General features: G+C 37.7%; 2 protein-coding genes across 2 annotated transcripts; both read right to left on the bottom strand.

Moving 5' to 3' along the window:
• Positions 1 to 1,931: 1,931 nt before the first annotated feature.
• On the bottom strand, positions 1,932 to 5,038 carry LOC140234757 (protein SpAN-like). Its single transcript, XM_072314796.1, has 6 exons — positions 4,879 to 5,038; positions 4,348 to 4,568; positions 3,843 to 4,046; positions 3,239 to 3,589; positions 2,494 to 3,008; positions 1,932 to 2,061 (listed from the first exon to the last, which is right to left on the bottom strand). Exons 1-6 carry the CDS (start codon positions 5,021 to 5,023, stop codon positions 1,932 to 1,934), a joined length of 1,566 nt encoding a protein of 521 aa, XP_072170897.1. The 5' UTR covers positions 5,024 to 5,038.
• A 4,485-nt stretch (positions 5,039 to 9,523) lies between these two features.
• On the bottom strand, positions 9,524 to 13,403 carry LOC140234756 (protein SpAN-like). Its single transcript, XM_072314795.1, has 7 exons — positions 13,244 to 13,403; positions 12,585 to 12,805; positions 11,982 to 12,185; positions 11,405 to 11,755; positions 10,956 to 11,197; positions 10,560 to 10,844; positions 9,524 to 9,869 (listed from the first exon to the last, which is right to left on the bottom strand). Exons 1-7 carry the CDS (start codon positions 13,386 to 13,388, stop codon positions 9,740 to 9,742), a joined length of 1,578 nt encoding a protein of 525 aa, XP_072170896.1. The 5' UTR covers positions 13,389 to 13,403; the 3' UTR covers positions 9,524 to 9,739.
• Positions 13,404 to 20,922: the final 7,519 nt, after the last annotated feature.

Genomic DNA, 20,922 nt, shown 5'->3' on the forward strand with positions numbered 1-20,922 from the left:
GGATCTGTATAATCAATGTTAAGTATAGTTAAATATACAAAATGTGAACATTAGGTATAATAAGAATGTTTCTAGACTAAACCGTGTAGTTATGGTTTATTGAGAAAAAATAATGGAATTTCCTTATATTCTTGGATTTATTTCGAAATTTTTACACGGTTGTGGTGTTTTGTGATACAACTGACCTACACGTATGCATCAAATGTGACGTCTTGAATATTTTTTAAAATCACTGCTCCCAAAAGTAAACAATACATTTAGAATTGACAATGATATGGCAGAGTCTCCTTCCTTTTCCGGGAAAAAGTTGGACGAATTCAACATTTTTGTTGATGCATTAAGAAAATACAACAGGCGAACAGCCAACAAAGTGATACAATATTAAGTTTGATTTGAAAGGAATTTCCATGACGTGGAACCATTTGCCGTGGGCAAAATTTTGCGAATTCAGTGCCCGAGTGAAAAGGCGTTACGAAATTATTCCGTAGATATTTTGGAAATATCGCATTTTACACCAATCTACTTCTTACCTGCTAATGAAACCAAGCAAATTTACTTGAAATTGGGTCAGTGAAAAAGAAAAAAAAAAAGAAAAAAAAAAAAGAGGAGTAAAAATAATGATCTGAATATAACAACAATAACGGTGGAGGTGGTGGTGATGAGGCTGGTGACAATAACAGTAATAATGATAATTATTTTGATCATTATCATCATCATCATTATCATAATGATTACATGTACATGAAATAACTATTTCAGCAAATTGTGCTCTTTGACTATCTCTTCATATAGACATATATATATATATATATATATATATATATATATATATATTGAGGGAGAGAGAGAGAGAAAAAGAAAGAGAGAGGGATGTAGGTAGCCAGGCACTAGGCAGAAACTGATAAGGTAAAGTATAAAAAAAAGGCCAGTAAATACAGCTATGGTATATACACTTCTAATTTAGATGAGAAAACGTGGATACAGAAATGATCGAACAGTTTTCGAGAGACATAATTGAGAAGATGTATTGGACAGTTACAGTAAAACCTGACTCGAAGAACATTCAAATAGATAATGATAAAGTCTTTCTGTGTAGTTACACGAACACCTGCACAATTGCTATGACATTGACATGTTTATGTTGTATCCTGCAAACATGCACACGGCACACACAAACACGGTCACACACTTTCGCATTCCATACATACCCATTCACCAATACATGACATGGGTTCAACAAATCAACGATCATAATATGTATTACGATGGCATGATATGCTTGTATAAAAGCACTTTATTATCATATTTTGACTCACTACCAGCCGTCCCAGACGGTTACGTTATCAAATGCATAGATTAATGCAAAATCATAAATTTCAATACATAGTTTTATAAATACAATCATTGCATACATAAGATAATTGGAATAATCCTTTAAGCAAAACAAATTATCCAGCCGTACCAGACGGATATCAAGACACAGTCTGAATATACGCTCAGATGTTTAGGACAATAATCTTGGCTTTTGACATTTCAGTATTTCTATAGCACTAACAATAATAGTCTATGGCAAAGGTTCAGCTCTACAGAATGAACACAAAATCTTGTCTTTATCATCACTTCAAGCAACATTGGTTAGATCTCTCCTTTAAAACAATTTCCGTCACTCAGAGTCAGTTATTTTTTTTTTCACTAATCTCGAATACTCAACGAATTCACAGAACTTAACTTACTGTAAAATCATGATGACGGCCTTTCCAAAATAAAAGACAAACATACAAACAAACAAACGATGAAGGGAATGGCGATAATCTCCTGACTCATAGCATTTGTTTCTTTCTACGCGATTTGGAAGGAATCCGTTTTCGCAGACTACAAACAGAAAGGTAATTTCGAGTTGGTGGAATTCGAGGTGTCTTCGATGATGCTTCTTACAGGTCGATTGCACGGTAGATTGCAGCGAAGCCCCTATCTGTCACGCTTCCGTCGGTCCTTAGAGTCAGCTCCATTTTGTTACCAATAGAAACCAGAGAACCAATCGGATAGTCGGACCCACACAACCTGAGACAATAAAAGAAAATTGCGAAACAATCGGTTAACGTCACATTTATAATAACAAGCATTTCTGAAACAACAACTGTTTGTCTATTTCAATCTACTTATTCAGTGAGATATCGTATGGACTATTGAATAACTTTCGTAATTAATGAGCAGTTGAGGGCGTTATTTCCAGGGTAGGAGCAATAATACCTTTCAACACTCTGTGGTCTTTTACGAAACAAGTTTCACTGAAATATTCTGTCAAGAGAATAATGGAATGGAAACTGATGACAGAAAAGATTTCTCGAATTTTCCACCATACCAAATTTTTCAATATCGTATGTCCTTCCTAGGCAACATTTAATTATGTACCTAAATCAGTGAAGGGTGAATAAATGACAACTTTCAGTTAAAGTGTTTGGATATGATTAATGACATGACAGCAATGCTTACTTCATTGGCACCTTGACTCCTTCTCCTAGGTCCACCTCAAGGTAGTCCCAGCTGCACCTCCTTTGATCCTCAATCAGAAAATCGTGGAAGCTGAGTTCCACTCGACGACCAGAATCAACCTCGATGGTGTAGACGCATAACAAGCCGTTGTCGTAGTTGTCTGGGTAGTTTGGAGAGGCCATCGTCCCACTGTTCCCCAAGAAATCTCCTCCACAAGTACCGACGAATTCTCCAAGACCGTTGGTCGTACTCGGGAGTGTAGTTGGAGGTTCAGGATTACTGATGACATAAGAAGCCTTGAAGCCACGCCTTGTCACGCTGTAGTCGGAGGTGAAGGCCACCAGTAGCTGGTTTCCGGTCGACACCTGCTCCCCAGGTAGGGCGGTGCCGCAAAACTTCAGGCCCGGCGAACTGACATCTCCGGTGCGGACCTCCACGGCGTCGTAGGCGCATGTAGTGTGGGACTCGATGTCCATGTCGACGAAGGTGAGTGTGATTGTAGCACCTGGAGCTCCCTGGAAAGATCAATGCAGAAATGAAAATAGTGTGAATATTTTCACATCATTTATTACCTAATCCACTTAACAGTAATGACAAAGTGGTAACAATAAACATGCAACATTTAAAACATGTACAAGGATGATAAATTATCTATCGGGAAAAATTGAAAATACTTATTCAAAAAGTGATATGTAATTGCGCTTGGTACAAATGAAAATGCGGTAGGGTAATCAAAATATCTCACCTCAATCATGTACAGGCAGTTCTGGTTGTTGTCATAGTTATTCGGGTAGTTTGGTGACATGATCTCTCCTTCGGGATCGGTCAGTCTGTAGACGCATCCTTCGGGTTCCGTCGGGCCGTCATCGTTCTCACACAGGTCTCCGCTGAATCCTGGAGGACACACGCAGTCACAGTTGGGACCTTGGTAGCCGCCATTTTGGCAGGACAGTGTGCTACTACAGGCATCGTTGCAGTTGTAGATGAGATTGGCAAGTTTGATGTCAGCAAAGCTGAGGCCCTCTCGGTTTCCAAGGCGATGCATCTGTAGAGGGTCGATGGTGGTGATGGTTGGTTGACCGTTGGAGGAGAAACCCTGCGTACAAGGATGAAGAAACATAATTGAAATTAGACTTAACATAGAAAATAATGTCAGACATTTATTTTCTGCAATGAGAAGTATTTTGAAAGATGATAAAGATACAGAAAAAAACACACAAGAAAAAGCATGTATTAGGACATCCTAAAGCCTTACCGAATTTACCGTTCTGCTTTTATCATTATAGTATTAGGCATTAGGGTCATTATAATCTTTTAACCAAAGACTCAATTTTCAATTTGAAACTTACATGAGATCCGTAGTGCATGACCGATCCGATGTCGTATTCGACGTTGCTGGTTGTTATTTGGTTCCAGGAATATTTCTCAAAGTTGCCTTCGAATCCAGACAGGATGTTTTCGGAATGGACCGTAACGTAATCGTCCCTGTCAGGTCGAGACTGCTCGTGATGGAAACCGATGGCGTGGCCGATTTCATGGGCGACGATGCCAAGCTGTTGTTGAAAGGGGAATAAAGAAAAATAAAAATTACAGGGAACCAAAGATAGGAATTTAAAATCAAAATACATCACCCACAAAATACAAATTTTGAATCTATAACTACTGGCACACTTTTTTCAGTCTTGCCAGTGCAAAGTTACTGCATCTTTTGCATTCACTACACTGTACATAAACGCAGATAAAGGATTGTACCTATAAACACTTAAAAGGCAAACCAAATTTTAATCACTGGAATTGTGTATTTGGTAATGTATTTAATTGAATACCGCGAAACAAGAATAACAACAAACTCACGTATTCACATCCAGATCCGATGGAAATTTCCTGAGCTCTGGGCGAGTTGCTTAATGAGGAGAACCTTCCAACGTAGGACCAGCATCCACCGCCCTTGATAAAGTTCAGATAGGTTCCGTGTCCCAATTGATTGGCGTGCTGTGAGGTTCTTGGTTCGAATCTCAGACAGGTGTGCTGTTCCCAGTGGTCCATGGCAGCGCGGATCACATCAACGTCATTACCTAAATCACAATCATCAAGATGACAACAATGAGCTTTCCAAGAACGTTCACAAGAGGGGAAAAATCACAATCACTGCTTATGACTACATTTTGTAGAGAATTCGCGGTTTTGTTTGCCGAAGGAGGCATAATATTATGATCATAGTCAAGTATGACTATATGAAACATATCATAATATGTATCATATTTAAAGGTTGAATATCAAGAAGGTCATATCGTTGGTGAATGATGTTTGATACATTATTATACGTCACTGAGAATTCAGCTCTAAACAAACTGAATTGTCTTTAGGGAAATGTTATAGACTTACTCGATGAACCAGAGATTTCGTAAGGCACGATGTTCTGATTCCAGCGGGTCAAAGTATTCGATACAGCTTTCCTCTTCTTGCGACCAGCTTTCTCGTCATCGATGGCCTCCATGACTTCCCTCAGCTGTTCATCAGTCAACATCATGTCTCCCTGAAAAGTTCCTGGAGTATTTTCTTCATCTTTGGGCTCCTGGTGGGATGCCACTGGCTTCTCTTCGGAAACGGAGAGATCCACCTCCTTCTTAGGGGGAGGAGTTTCCTGGAAACAACAACAAACAAACGCAAAGATGGAAATAATATTGGTTGTTGTTTGTACATACTGTAATAAAACGTTATTATACAGTGTAACAAATGTAGCAACTATATGAAACTGAACAGAAAACGAACAATGAAAAGATGAACGAAACAAAAGTTAGAATAGAGATCAATTTTGATTACTGTGCTTACCATTGGCTCATCCTTCTGAAGATCCGCGTCTCGAGCGAGTCTGTCGAGGACTCCGCTGCCGAACGGTACGGCGAGAAAGCCCGGGACCAGCAGGGCAACAATCGCCAAGAGAAGCACGCCTTTCATCTCGCTGTTGTGTAGGTTTTACAAATTCGTTGTCTGGTCTCCTAATTCTTTCTTCGAGTCGAGGTTTACAGTGTCTTCTTTCTAATACTGTCAGTTGGCTTCGTCGTTTCTTCACTGTAGATTGGTGTTTCTTCTTCTGCTCCTGATGAGCGATCTGAAGAAAACATCTTGATCCTGCCATATTTATATGTTTCAGCCTTCTCAAGAATCGCCACAGCAAACATTACAGCTCGGAAGATGACGTCTGTCTATACAATGCATATCTTGTGGTATGTCGTCACTTTCATTTCACTGCTTGTGTCCATGAGGGATACGCTTTGCCTTTTGTTGGGGTAACACGCTTGGTGAATCAACTCAATGGGTATTGATTTGGACCTACGTTTGCCTTGGATTGAAGAAGGTGAGGGGGCAGTCCTCTGATTCGGTACATTAATTCTTGAGACTTGGTGTAATCACATCCTAAGTCGTCCTTGCTCATCAGAGACATTTGATAAAACGACTGACAAAAATTTTCTTGATTACATTGCTGTCTCCCTTAGTTTTAAAGGCGTTAATTCTGGTTACGTTCTACTTCGTCTCAAACTAGGTGAGCTAAACTACATCCACCTGTCGCAATAGGTGAGGCGCCCCCGTGTAACGCTTTTACTGGGATTAGGATGAGCTGCAACGCACGAAGGCACACCTTCGTCACCTCTCTGACGCAGTCCAGTATCATAGAAAAGCCATGGACATGACGTAAATCTCTTGAAGGCCTCTGTGCATGATAATAGGTAGTAAAAGTGACACTGACATTACTCAGACATTTAACTGTGTCATCTACGTCAAGGCACGGCTTATCTTCTTGCTATTCCGGCGGATATTGTAAGCATTATTCTTAGACTCGTCGTTTTAATACAAGTACTCACAAGGAATAAAAAAAAAAGTAACAATCATGCAATTTCTAGTAAATATCAGGCCGCTGTTCATGTCTTGACGCACAATCTGGCAGACATAATTAATGACGTAGTAGTTTTGCATGTGGAAGAAGCAAAAATATAGGTTTTCCCGGCCAATTTCGCACTTTTTTCAGTCCAATTCCTAATTTGTGCATTCAATTTAGCACAATTTAGCCTAGATGGCATGTTCGGTATTTCAATTTTATAATCTTTTCATTCAAATTCATTTTGGAGCATTCAAATTACCTTTAACATCATTCGAATCAGCACTTTTCCAGTTCAAATTCGTAAGACAAGCACCATTTCGCAAATCGTTCATTCAATTTAGCATGATATAGTCACGTGATCCGTTATACGCTGCGCTCGTTCATTCAAATTCATTCTTGGGCATCCAATTTCGCATTTACTGCAGTCAATTTAGCAGACATGTTAATGCTTTTATTCCTTTTTTTCGTTTTTCATTCATCATAGGTATTGTTTGCAAGCATCTTAACATTTCATATTTTCGTATTCATTCTTTATTCTGATATCGCCTTTGCAACAGTACTTTCAATATATATGTATGTGTTTTAATGTTCGATAGCATTATTTCATTCACAGATGCATTAATCTTAAGTTTGTTTTGACATTGACTGGGAGAAGGAGGTTTCAATTTACATCGTGATTATTTCTTTCATCTGCATGTTTCATTATTTTCATTTGGTGGGTGGTATATTGCGTTAATCATCATTAAGAATAAAGTTCTTGGATCAGCTCTAGCCATCAATTTGTCCTTAAATGCTTCTATGATTCTTTCCCTGTCTTTTTGAGAGATACGCCTGTATCTAACTCGTACTGCCATGACTGACGTAAGAAAGTGAAGTGAATCTATGGTACTGGTACATGCATAGTTCTGATAACATGTATAAAAGAAGAGGGGCGTAACAGAACCACAAACTTTGCTATACTTTACAGTGTGAGGATGAAACAAAAATTCACATTTAAAGACGTATAAATCACGGTTCTCACCTTTTCTAAATAAAAATAACATTACGCCAATTTGAATGAACATGTTTGGAATTTGACTGCCCATACGCGAAATTGAATGACTGAAATACCATTTTCCGCCAGTGCTGGCGAATTTGAATGACTGAAGAGCACGTGCAAATTTGAATGCCCTATTTACGAATTCGAAAGGCACATGTGCGAATTTCATTGATCGAAATGCTAAATTGAATGAACAAGTTGCAATTTTGAATGACAGAATGTGCAGTGACGAGGATTTTCGCTAAATTGAATGAACATTTTATCAAATGGAATGACAAAAGTGCGAAATTGGCCGGGAAAACCTATATTATGTAATAAATTGACTACTTAGTCTACATATTATTACTTCTTTACGGAGAAAGTTGGTAAGTCGTCGTCTGACGGTCGGAGAGTAAAATTTTTTATTGTTGAGTATACTGAGTAAAATATTGAAATCATCATTTCATTCCATCTATACATTGCATGGTTAAATTATACTCAGAATAATTACTTAAATTGTATCATTTCATGTTTCTTTGGTTGAATGTTCAATTCGGGTCAGATGAAGCAAGCAGAATATAAGGCAGTCTGATATTTTCGTTTTACTTCAAACAGTATACTGCAACACAAAGCTTGCATTCATTTGAGGCATATTATGTATGTATGTGTGTATACATGCACTATGTAATATTTGTATAATATAGATATAAAGTATATGTATATATATATATATATATAGAGAGAGAGAGAGAGAGAGACAGAAGTAATTCATTCCTGCTGTAAGCATTTGAATGATCCCACATGCGCACACACATATATATCATAAGAGATTATAGGCCTATATTATATTTGCTATATGTATATACTGGGCCTTCATTTGGAATATGTACACACTAGTATTTTATCACTCCAAATACGGTTCATATCACAAAATGAAAACTGTTAGACACCACAATTCTATGATTCATCGTGATCATTTTGTTGCATGATACGAGATAAAATAAGCAGGCCCAGAGTCACACAAACTCATGTACACATACACAAACACACACAAACACTCACACACACATGTTTATATATATATATATGTATATATATATATATATATATATATATATATATATATATATACTTATGCGGATGTGTGTGTTTGCGTGTTCATGCATGATGGTAGTATGAATATTAAAGTACAGTGGCTATTGTTGGTGCGTTACGTGAGCAATGCCATCAAGAAAAGTATATGAGACTTTAGATTTCTATATCACAATTCAACTTTATTTCAGATAACATGCGAACCCAGCCGTCTCAGACGGGAAGAAAACTGATATCAACTATAACTTATATTTATATCTGTGTGTTATACTAACACATCATCTCGTATGAATAATATGCTCTAAAGGTGCAAAGAATACTTCGAACAACTTCGTTACGTGAGCAATGCCATCGAGAAAAGTATATGAGACTTTAGATTTCTACATCACAATTCAACTTTATTTCAGATAACATGCGAACCCAGCCGTCTCAGACGGAAAGAAAACTGATATCAACTATAACTTATATTTATATCTAACAGGTACACAGACAAACAGAAAAACAAAGAAACAAATCCAGCCGTCCCAGACGGATAACTCACGCAATGTAGCGACAAAATATAAGAACTAACCCGATTTCATTCCGGACATGTTTTTTTTTTTTTTTTTGGCATCATAGATGTGTATTGCATAGTTTTCACGTCACTAATGGAAGATATCGTAATCAGACACATGGTCTACTTTTAGAAATGGTTGTTTAGTTACCATCGGCTTTGAAGATTACATACACAGATAACTTTCATGAAAGCGAGGACGTTATCAACATCCTGATAAGTTAACACTCAGCATTAAAATGAGAATGTAATTTCTATAAAAGTATGTAATAATCATCATTTTGATTGTCAATATGCAGTCATGTCATCATGATAATTAATTGGTGTATATAGGCCCTACCTGTAAACCCTTTCTATGGTAACTCCACTCCTGACTTTCGTGCTAAAAAAAAGAAAGTAAATGAATAAAATGATAATAAAAAAAATCAGTGTGTGGAGAGTTGCCTATGTAGTTTTATCACTCTCTTTGACAAAGAATCACCTGCAGATGAAAATTACAATGATGGTAGCAGTAATAGTAGTAGTGATGATAATAAAAATAATAATGACAATAATAAAGCTTTGAGAACGACACATTTATACATGATCTAATCGAGAGTTTTCCTCGCGTAGCCAGAGCCTATTTGACTTTTTGATAATATTTGCAGGTAAGAATTGATTTTTCCTGATGTACTGGAATTCCTTGGCTTCCTTGAGGAATTCACTAGATATCGATGGCACGATAGACCGCTGCGAAGCCTCTGTCAGTGACACTATTGTCGGTCCGCAGAGTCAGCTCCATTTTGTTGTTAATCGAAACCAGAGAGCCGGTTGGATAGTTAGGTCCACACAACCTGATGAAGAAACAAAATTGAACGTCCATTAGTTTATTTTATAGATCAACGTGTTGCAGAGTCAAGAACTCTACTGCTGAACAAAACTATTTGGAGAAAGTTATCACAGAATTTGATATTTGATAATTTCCTCAAACATTGTTTTGCATTATTAATCAAACATAATATGACAGAAAATAGATGTAGTTCTTCATTTTGTAAAAGCTTTAAGACATGTGAAAAGCAAATGCACAAATGCACAAATATTCGATAGAGTCATTGCTTTTCAAATGAATAATTTTCTTTTGGAATCAACACGCGACGGAAAGCAAGTAATATGAAAATTTTCACCACAACCTGTGAGTCTGGTAAGTAAATTTTTACTTTAACAAGTTAACCTTAGATGACATTATGACGGAGGAGAGGAAAAGATGATGGTGGCAACTCAACATGTCACACATATCATCATTGACACCAAACAAATCACCACCACCATACCAGACTTAAGTAACAACGAAACTTCATTCGTCCCCTCGCCTCCTCCAGCGCCGTTGGCCGTAGTCCCCAGAGTCTCGAATCTTCCTCTGCCCCACGTGGGCTGTATAGGTTACACAGTATTGTACGTGTACTTGCTTAACATAAATGCATATTCATGGCAACATTCATTTCACCTTTATGAGACTGCTAGTGATTCCGTAAAAGAAAACTCACTTCATCGGCACCTTGACACCTTCTCCTAAGTTGACCTCAAGAGAGTCCCAGTTGCACCTCCTTTGATTCTCAATCAGCATATCGTGGAAGCTGAGTTCAACTCGACGACCAGGATCGACCTCGATGGTGTAGACGCACTCCAAGTCGTTGTCATAGTTGTCTGGGTAGTTAGGAGAGGCCATCGTCCCACTGTTCCCGGTGAAGTCTCCTCCACAAGTACCCAAGAATACCGGTAGGGTGCTGGTAGTAGTTTTGGTTGTAGTGGGAGAGCGTGTGGTAGTTGTGGGAGAGTGTGTAGTAGTAGTGGGAGAGTGTGTAGTAGTAGTGGGAGACTGTGTGGTAGTAGTTGTCTTGACAGTAGTGGGGGACTTTGTGGTAGTAGTTGTCATGACACCACCATTGATGACATAAGAAGCCTTGAAGCCACGCATTGTCACGCTGTAGTCTGAAGTGAAGGCCACCAGTAGCTGGTTCCCGGTCGACACCTGCTCCCCAGGTAGGGCGGTGCCGCAAAACGTCTGACCTGGCAGACTGACATCATCTCCTGTGCGGACCTCCACGGAGTCGTAGGCGCAGGTGGAGTGGGATTCAATGTCCATGTCAACGAAGGTGAGTGTGATCGTAGCGCCTGGAGCTCCCTGGAAATACCAGTGTACGATTGGGGAAGATATTTTAAAATCTTGTACTTTTCACATTCAATCATTACTTCAAAGTTGGTGATGAATTTAGAATTTGTCACGTAATCTAAGATCTGTGAAACGGGACGAACCGTATATGGATGCTCTTATCATGCTTATAATTCCACCATACATTGACAAGACTGCAGTGTGTTTTGAGCTACTCACCTCAACCAAGTAAAGGCATTTCTGGTTGTTGTCATAGTTATTCGGGTAGTTTGGTGACATGATCTCTCCTTCGGGATCGGTCAGTCTATAGACGCATCCTTCGGGTTCCGTCGGGCCGTCATCGTTCTCACACAGGTCTCCGCTGAATCCCGGAGGACACACGCAGTCACAGTTGGGACCCTGGTAGCCGTCATTTTGGCAGGACAGTGTGCTAGTACAGGCATCGTTGCAGTTGTAGATAAGATTGGCGAGTTTGATGTCAGCAAATCTGAGGCCCTCTCGGTTTCCAAGGAGAACCGCCTGCAGTGGGTCGATTGTGGTGATGGTTGGTTGGCCATTGGAGGAGAAACCCTGCATGGTATAAAAGAAAAAAAGAAAGAGGAGGCTTGATAATAACACCAACGCTTTCAAACAAGGTTAGCCTGTTATAACTTGTCAGTAAAAGATAGCTTACGTTTCCGGCCCGCATTGTTTATCATACTTGATTTAATAGCTTTCCATGATTTACAGTTCAGGGTAGAAAGGGAAGAAAATGAACATGTCATATCCTAATAGATTTGAAATCATGAAAACTTACATGAGATCCGTAGTGCATGAGGGATCCAATGTCGTATTCAATGTTGCTGGTTGTTATTTGGTTCCAGGAATATTTCTCAAAGTTGCCTTCATATCCAGACTGGATGTTTTCGAAATGGACCGTGACGTAATCGTCCCTGTCTGGTCGAGACTGCTCGTGATGGAAACCGATGGCGTGGCCGATCTCGTGGGCAACGACGCCGAGCTGTCATTGTTAGAATTAAAGGAAAGGGGGTTATTGATTGGAAATGAAGAAAAAAGATTCATAATCGAAATTCATCTCTTCTAAAATACCAATTCTGAAATCATACCTACGGGCTATTATTGTGATATGTTTCATTGGTGTTATATTCCCTCAATAACATCTCATTGTATTTATCACATTTTTAATATCCGCACTAATGAACGTGGGGGGGGGGGGGGGCGAACCCAAGCCATAGCAACTTTAGTATATTTACATAATACTTATATTTACAAAAATGTACCTTTCTGGAACTACGGATTTTGAAATAATTGATTTGAAATTATATGATATATAATGATTTGGCATTAAATCAAAAGAATGTTACGCGTGTTACAAAATAAGCAACAGCAGCAAACTCACGGATTCACATCCAGATCCGATGGAAATATCCTGAGCTCTGGGCGAAGAGATGGATGAAGAGGACCTTCCAACGTAGGACCAGCATCCATCGCCCTTGATAAAGTTCAGATAGGTTCCGTGTTCCAGCTGACTAGCGTGCTGTGAGGTTCTTGGTTCGAATCTCAAACAGGTGTGCTGCTCCCAGTGATCCATGGCAGCCCGGATCGCATCAACATCATTACCTGAAATACAATCAACAAGATGACAACATGATAATGAGCCTACCAAGAACTTTACACCAGGGAATTATCACAATCAATGATTCTCATTACATTTGGTATAGAAATTCGCGTTTTTGTTTGCCGAAGAAGGCATAAATGATCTTTATCAAGTATGATCAAATGGTCGTGGATCACGTTGACATCACTGCCTGAAATACAGTCAGCAAGATGGAGATAATGAATGAAAGAATGAAAATATCATTATATAGAGTGTTATCAACGAATACCAGTTATATTTGTGTAGAATCTATATCTTCAAATTCCTGTCTCTAAGATTTGAAATACATTTACCGACCTACAGGTGACGAAACCTACAGATCATATTTTAAAGAGAGCCCTGAGTCTAATTTGCCCACGTTCTCTCTTCATTGTTGATATCACACAGGTGCCAGAACTTACTAGATGAAGCTGAGATTTCGTAAGGCACGATGTTCTGATTCCAGCGGGTCAAAGTGTTCGATACGGCCTTCCTCTTCTTTCTACCAGCTTTCTCGTCATCGATGGCCTCCATGACTTCCCTCAACTGCTCATCAGTCATCTTCATATCTCCCTGAAAAGTTCCTGGAGTATTTTCTTCATCTTTTGGCTCCTGATGGGATGCCACTGGCTTCTCTTCGGAGACGGAGAGATCCACTTCTTTCTTAGGGGGAGGGGTTTCCTGAACAGTACAAAGAATGGGGAGGATTGGGATGTTAGTGAACGGAGTTTAGCAAACCATTGTATCAAAAGTGCTGCAATGGTGTTATAGAATCTGAGCAAAAGAGACAAGAAGAAGAAACAGAACTTCATCGTGAACGTTTAACTGTGCTTACCACCGGCTCATCCTTCTGAGGAGGCACGTCTCGAACGAGTCTGTCGAGGACGCCGCTGTCGACTGGTACGGCGAGAAGACTTGGGGCCAGCAGAGCAACCACCGCTAATACTAGTGCAGCTTTCATCTTGAGATCTTTAGCGTTTGATACTAACTTGCGCTTTTTAGTCTCTAATAATTTCTTCGATTCGAAATCTCTGCTGTCTTCTCTTTAACGCTGACAGTTGACTTCGTCGTTTCTCCTTTCTTGATTGATGTGTCGCAGTTTGCTCTTGATGAGCGATCTGAAGAAAACTTGTCAGGCCAGCCATATTTATATCTTCCCCCAATCACGGTCCATGTACCACAACAAATACTGCTGACAAATGACTACTGTTTGCGTGTTGCACAACGAAGCGAATGTCGTCACTACCCCTCTTCTATTTTTTCCCCAAATGTCACTGACAATGCCAATCTTTTTCAAACACGCTTGAATGATGATCTTTTAAAATGATTTGCTGAAGTAATTTTTATTGCGACCTTTAGGCAACTGTTTGAAGTCATCATTTCTTTCAAAGAATAAATCAACATGACGCTGCTGTTCTCTTTCAGTAATGTATAGATGTTACTTCCGTTCGCGGTCCACATTGTATTGAACCAGTTTACCGTATCAGCATCTGCCTGTGGTAATAAATAAGGCGTCTACTGTGTTTGCACTTGACTCTGATACATAATGGAGACTCGTAAACAGCGCAACGCACGAACGCGCAAGCTCGTCGCAGTCATGTTATTAAAGGGGCACTCAAGACGATTTTCATAATTTCACATCATGTAGTACATAAATCGACAGCTACATGTATAGATTCGTGGAATTTATTGTGGTCCTTGAGCAGAGAAACCAATAAACTGAAAATCTTAAACAAATTACACTGAACAGTGTTGATGACATCAGAGCCTCACATATTTCAGAAATGCAGCAGTATAATTCCATTACAATGTTGCTTGCTCGACAAGTTCACCTGTGAAGACTCTATGCATGCCTTCTTCTTTTGTTCTGCTTCCTTGAGCTTCAACTCGTACATTGTTATGGTGAGCCTTAAGGCTGGCATGTCATCATCCTTGTTCATTGCAATTTATGAATTTTGAAAACACTCTTATTCCTCATCCCAATCACTGTAAATTCTGAAACTCTGTATTCAGTTCAACTAATTTATAGTTGTTCAAATGTAAAAGTTTGAAAATCATCCGGAGGTCTCCTTTAATATATAGCCATGAATTATCATGTTTCGTGTCACTGATGCTGTTGTGTGTTTTATTTTTTGCCGTTGCGCATTTTGTTTAACCTTTCGATTTCCAAAATCACCGATCAAATTCACATTTATTTCCACTTTTACCGGATAACACGTTACAAAACTGATTACATTTACAATAAGTTGATAAATAACACATGACTGTACAGTTAAAACAAGTAAGACAAACAATTTCCTAGCACAGAGTCTAATTATAAGCGAATACAGTCGCCTCAATGAGCATGCAGAGCCTGGCGGTACGTCACTATATACGTTCGAGATGATATAATGATGGGGGTGGGGGGATGGAAAATGTATGTGATATATATATATATATATATATATATATATATATATATTTGTTTTTGTTTTTGTTTTTGTTTTTTGTTGGAGGAGCATATGAAAATCGAAATGGCTTACTAAGAGAAGGTTCCCCGGGAGAAGCACAAGTAAAGTTCCCCACTGATGCGAAGTAGGTGGGGTTTTTTTTCACATTTGACAATTATCTTTAACCCCCCCCCCCAAAAAAAAAAAAAAAAAATATATATACATGTATATATATATATATATATATATATATATATATATATATATATATCATATTGTTTATTCAAGTTGACCTAACTGTATTTTCTATCTTTCAACGTAGGAAGATCAAGATTGATTATTACTATTGCGGAAACGGGATGTCTTTGTATCAGCACTATAATTCGATGATGTTATCATTATAATTATGCACATTTTATGAAATAAAACACTAACGTAACAAACTCTTATTGCAGGTTATCACTTTATCAGTTTATCTGTTTTAGTGGAAACCTCCGCAACTCCTGGATGCATTTCAAAAGCAAGGGGAATCCAGTCAAACATGCAATCAATCCAAACAATCGCAAAAGAAAAAAAAAAATGACTAAAATCATTGGCAGCAATACCTTCCAAAGTTTTGTGCGGGAAGGGCATATCTCACAAAGATTTACGTCCGTCGTTTAGTTGTATCACAATATAGAATGTTGCTTTGTACTAAAATACGGGGTTTTTTTTAGTCCAGGGTCCCATCACCATAACGAGTTGTTTCGCATGACCTATGGTGGCGAAATATTCTGATTTATTCTGGGTTTTGGTAATTTGAAGGTTCCTCATTGTATATCGCCTTGCTACGACAGGATCCGGCTTTTTATGGTTGATAATCCCAATTATCTCTATTACTATGATGCACCTTATGCTAGTAAGTGTGAGAGTTAACACTTAAATTTGGCAATTGGTTTTTGGTACCACGACTCATTTCAGCATGTAGTATTTTGATTTTGTCTCTCTTGTATAAATGTGATTCAATAATTAATATTAAAGACCTGAAAGGAAATTGTTCTAACAATCCTGAGAACTAGCAAAGAATGGAAATTGCTTCTGTCCAACATCAATCGAGCGTTTCCTTGTGGTTAGGTGGATAGTGTGATATTCTTTTTTTTTTCACACTACTTTCTGAATGTCTTTGTTTGGCGAGAATTGTGAATAAAAGACAAACTTGTAGGTTGAAGTTCCTCTCCATCTCTCCTTATGTTCACAATCTCATTTTGCATATACTGACGCTGAACTGGGTTAATGATGAATGATAACACAATTCTATCATGTTCATATCATGTAAATGAAGTAAGCATAATATATTAACACTGCCTACACTGCCTACAGATTTATTTTCATTTATCAGGCGAGCTAGCCGGGGAGCTAGCTACGAATGATGTTGCATTTAGGGTGTTTTTATTTGTTTTTTTTTTTCATCTAGCAAATACCATTCGAAATAATAAGACTTTCATAACGGTCCCGAGACGAAAATTACGGAAATGACGTTCATATCACAGTCGGACATGGACAAGCAGGCATACTCTGTATATTTGAAATGTCCATCATCTAGGATTGAGTGTGTATGGTAAGTGTCGGAAATTCGTGTGTGTGTGTGTGTGTGTGTGTGTGTGTGTGAACGCATCGGGGTCTGATGCAATGTAATACGCCCAGCAGCAAAGCGATAGCATTAAGGCATAAATTTGTCTTTAAAGATATCAGTTAAGTGTTACGATTATTTCATTACTATAATTTCATTATTATGTCATAACTGTTATTGAGATTATAATTATCGACAGTTCTAATATATAACGAGTATACAACGGAGATTGGGTTTACGGTTCCTCACCTTCGAAGATCATAATGATAGAGTTTTGCACTTTAGTCCTAAATAATTGAATAAATGTTGAACAAGAATTCACCTTTCAGCTTTCTACTTTTTTTTTCTGAAAAGTAAAGTGAATGGAAACTTGCAATACACACCATCCCTTACAAAGCTGGGTGATACTTCTGGAATGCCATCTCCTCCGTTGTGTAATGCAGCGTTAAATAAGAACGTTTTACTTTGTCAAAGAGAGAAGATGTTACTGTTCTCGAGCTGAAACAAAGTTAACGTTCTCCCACCTGTATAGGCGTCCAGGAGGTCAATGGTGTTGATTGAATGGTCTTAGATATAGAACAATAAAAGTTTTCTCATCAACACCTATAAATAAACTAATGTTTTTCTTTGATTTCAAATCCTTCGGGTACGTCTGTTGTTAATCACAGGTCTTACGTCATGTTCGAGAGAAGCATCGTGCTTTTCTAAGAGTTCCTTTCATCTTTGGTGTAATCACTGTAACTACTGTATTTACAAATGCCAAACGCGTGAGATGAAAACTGTTGAACCGTGACCCCCTTGCATTGTCTATTGGGCACCCATGGGTTGCCCTCTAATTACTTGGTTATCAATGATAGTCACTGGAACAAAATGTTCCGTACCACATCGTCGGTCTGCTCCGTCGCCGCAGTGACGTAGGACATTCGCTTTGTTCGTTAAGTTCTTAGGTAATAATGCGGAAGAAACTATGGTATCTGGAAAGCTGTTGATCGAAAGGAAACGAACAAATAACAAACTCGAACGCTGTTTCCGGTCGTGGTGCGTGCGTTGTTCCATGGTAATAATGTAAAATGAGTATTTCCCATTCGCCGTTTTAACAGACTATGCCTTCTAAAGTTAGAAAAAAACAAAAAACAAAACAAAACAAAACAAAGGCAAAAACAAAAACAAACAAACAAAACAAAACAAAAACACATGAAGAATATGCTTAACATGTATAGATACAGAACTCACATAACATGAAAGAGGAATTATTCTACCTGAGGGTAAAGGAAATGCAGAGGAATCATAGCGAAATAAAAAAAAAAATGACAATCGGAACAACTTGAAAATACAACAATAATGACATAGACTTCGAGAGGGAACCTCGGCCAAGTGCGCATATCTGTTAGTGGTCGTATCAAACTTTGATCGACCAAGACCAATGCTTTCTAACAATCTTTGATGAGACTGTGACAGACTTTAGCTTTCTAGACATCTATATCAATTACGTTCAGGGAAATTTATGGACTGAAATAACACGATAAGCGGCAGTCTTTGCACCATTGTGAGTTGATTATTCTGGGTGTTTGTTAATGTAAACGGTGTGTGTCTGGCGATAAAACTTAACATTATTTATGGCCTAAATGTATGCTACGATTGTAAATTCCAGCTGATGAGTTACGTGTTCGTCTCTGTAGCAAATTCAATTTGCATCAGAACGGTGCATCTGATATGCGTATTGTATATAATTGTAATAACGTAGTCAATAGTATGAATTATATATTCAATAATATAAGGATGTTTCGTTTTATGTGTCTCCAAATCACACATTTCCAAATCTAGCACGGAACTATAATATAAAGAAGTAAAGGCGACTAAAAGTACAATTTTCAAAATAGCTTAAATTGAATTTATATGTATGGTATATAAATAATCACGGCTCTATCAATGATGTGTGTTGGCGTGTAATAGTATTGGAATGATGATCATTAATAGTTTACATCTTTTCAGTCACTCAGTGTATTTATATTTTTGCAACGTGGTTTAATTTTTCAGTTTGATTCACTAAATATATATATATATGGGCTGCTCTTTGGTCCATATGGGCATTCGTTTTAATCATACATAGGCCCACACACATGTGCATTATATGCATGCATTATATGCACAAAAGGAAATACCATTAAAACACAATTTTTTTTTTCAGTTTCATGCATGAGTAAGCCCTCCCCCCATACATGCACACGTGTATACACAAACACCTACACATACAAAACATAAAAAAACACACGATGTGTTTGTGTCTCGTGTAAAGCTTACCTAAGTATGTCTTTACAATCAGATAATTTGTAGTAGAATAAATACTTTATAATGAATGCATAATTATATATATATATATATATATATATATATATATATATGATTACATATATACGTATGCATATATAGAACTATTTCCTGAATTGGAAAGTGAATTATACGAATTGAATTAAATCAAACAATGTTGGTAAATGAACGCTCCAAATAAACATAACTGGAATATATTTACTGACATAGTAAATAACAATTTAAGAAAAGAAAAACAAATATCATAAAAGCACAAACAGTATTTATTTTTTGATTCATGGATAACCCCACACAGACGTGTGAGTACATTTGCCATGTGTGCAAACACTCTACAAAGACATGAAAAAAAAAAACAAGATCTATAGTGTCTCGTATCTAGCCTACCTATATTGATACATACTGTATGTCACTACAATCAGACAATATTTGTAGCATACAATCAATACTGTATGTTAAACGGCATACATACATTTATACATACATATTTCCTGAACTGGAAAGTAAAATAGATAGATTGAATTGAACTCAGAATTTGTAACTGAATGCTCCAAATAAACATAACTGGAATGTTTTACCGGCATAGAGTATATGATATATATAAATTGACAACAGAAAATGTTTTAAAATAAGTTTGTAATAAACTTTCTACGTGTAAGTTTTCTATAGCAGTAATATAGGAAATGCTGATAGTTGCCTCATATTCATATCATCTTGTGAACAGAAGGATATTTAAAGTACAAATCACAAATAGCACTTGTTGTTGTGCATATTGTTCTTGTTCTACCTGAGCGAAGTCTACGGCTTTTTTTTTTTCTACCGAGTCTGAAAGAATTAGTGAGTTCTCCTTATATGGACAAGAATAAGAACGCATGGCGATACTACGCTTCAATGCACGATGACGCAGGGCGTGGTTGAGGTGTATTTATTCATGCAATCTGTGCCCTCATTGTGTTTCGGTTCGATCAGCACTGGATTAATGGGTAAATCAGGATTCACGACTCATTGTACTATTTCTATTTTTACATGGTTAAACTTCGGAGAGACAATGTTAATCTGTGACCTGAAGACAGCATCGATTGCCCTCATTTAAGCTGAGACCCAGTGTATAGGGCCGACACTTCGCGATCGGCAGCCTTGTCTTGACTTAATTAATAATTATACCAGGTCTATAGATATGACGCAGGTTTGACGGATAAAGGTCGAATGAAAAACGGAAAAGGGGGACACCAAGCCTTGTCGAAAATCATTTAGCCAAGGAGGCAAATACGATTGAGAGTTTGAGACCAAATAAAAAGTCGAGCTGTTGTTTTGATAACATACTTAATTTCTTCACAGGTCATAAAATATTATTGCATTCCTAGGTTACTACCTTATCTTACACATTTCTGGTAAATTTTGGCAGATGGGACTTTTTTTTCTTCATTGTTATATCCAGTCAGTTATAATATATATTTTCAACGATATAGTATATTTTCAACGATTCGCACATCAAATTCATAATATTGTTTCTTGTACATTCTGTTGAAAAAAGAAAGTGAAAATAAAGTTTGAATTTGAATTTGAATAATCAGTCAACAGATAGTTATCGCAATTACTGTTTGATGAAATTTATGTGTATTCACAATTACAAAAGCAGAAGAGTAAGGATAATAAATAGTCAATTCATTTAGCGTTGTCAAAATCACTTGTGGCACTCAATTCTGGAAATATACATAGGTTAAAAAAAAACACATTA

Source organism: Diadema setosum, chromosome 11 (assembly GCF_964275005.1).
Source record: "Diadema setosum chromosome 11, eeDiaSeto1, whole genome shotgun sequence".
NCBI classification, from domain to species: domain Eukaryota; kingdom Metazoa; phylum Echinodermata; class Echinoidea; order Diadematoida; family Diadematidae; genus Diadema; species Diadema setosum.

Bases quoted from the DNA above. Each gene is read 5' to 3' on its own strand.
- LOC140234757 (XM_072314796.1), bottom strand. From the start codon at position 5,023: ATGATGTTGACTGATGAACAGCTGAGGGAAGTCATGGAGGCCATCGAT. The intron at 3,590-3,842 runs GTAAGTTTCAAA...CCTTGTACGCAG, and splicing joins TCATGCACTACGGATCTCAT to GGTTTCTCCTCCAACGGTCA. The intron at 3,009-3,238 runs GTGAGATATTTT...TGATCTTTCCAG, and splicing joins ACTGCCTGTACATGATTGAG to GGAGCTCCAGGTGCTACAAT.
- LOC140234756 (XM_072314795.1), bottom strand. From the start codon at position 13,388: ATGAAGATGACTGATGAGCAGTTGAGGGAAGTCATGGAGGCCATCGAT. The intron at 11,198-11,404 runs GTGAGTAGCTCA...TGGTATTTCCAG, and splicing joins AATGCCTTTACTTGGTTGAG to GGAGCTCCAGGCGCTACGAT. The intron at 10,845-10,955 runs TGGTGTCATGAC...TACACACTCTCC, and splicing joins GCTTCTTATGTCATCAATGG to CACAACTACCACACGCTCTC.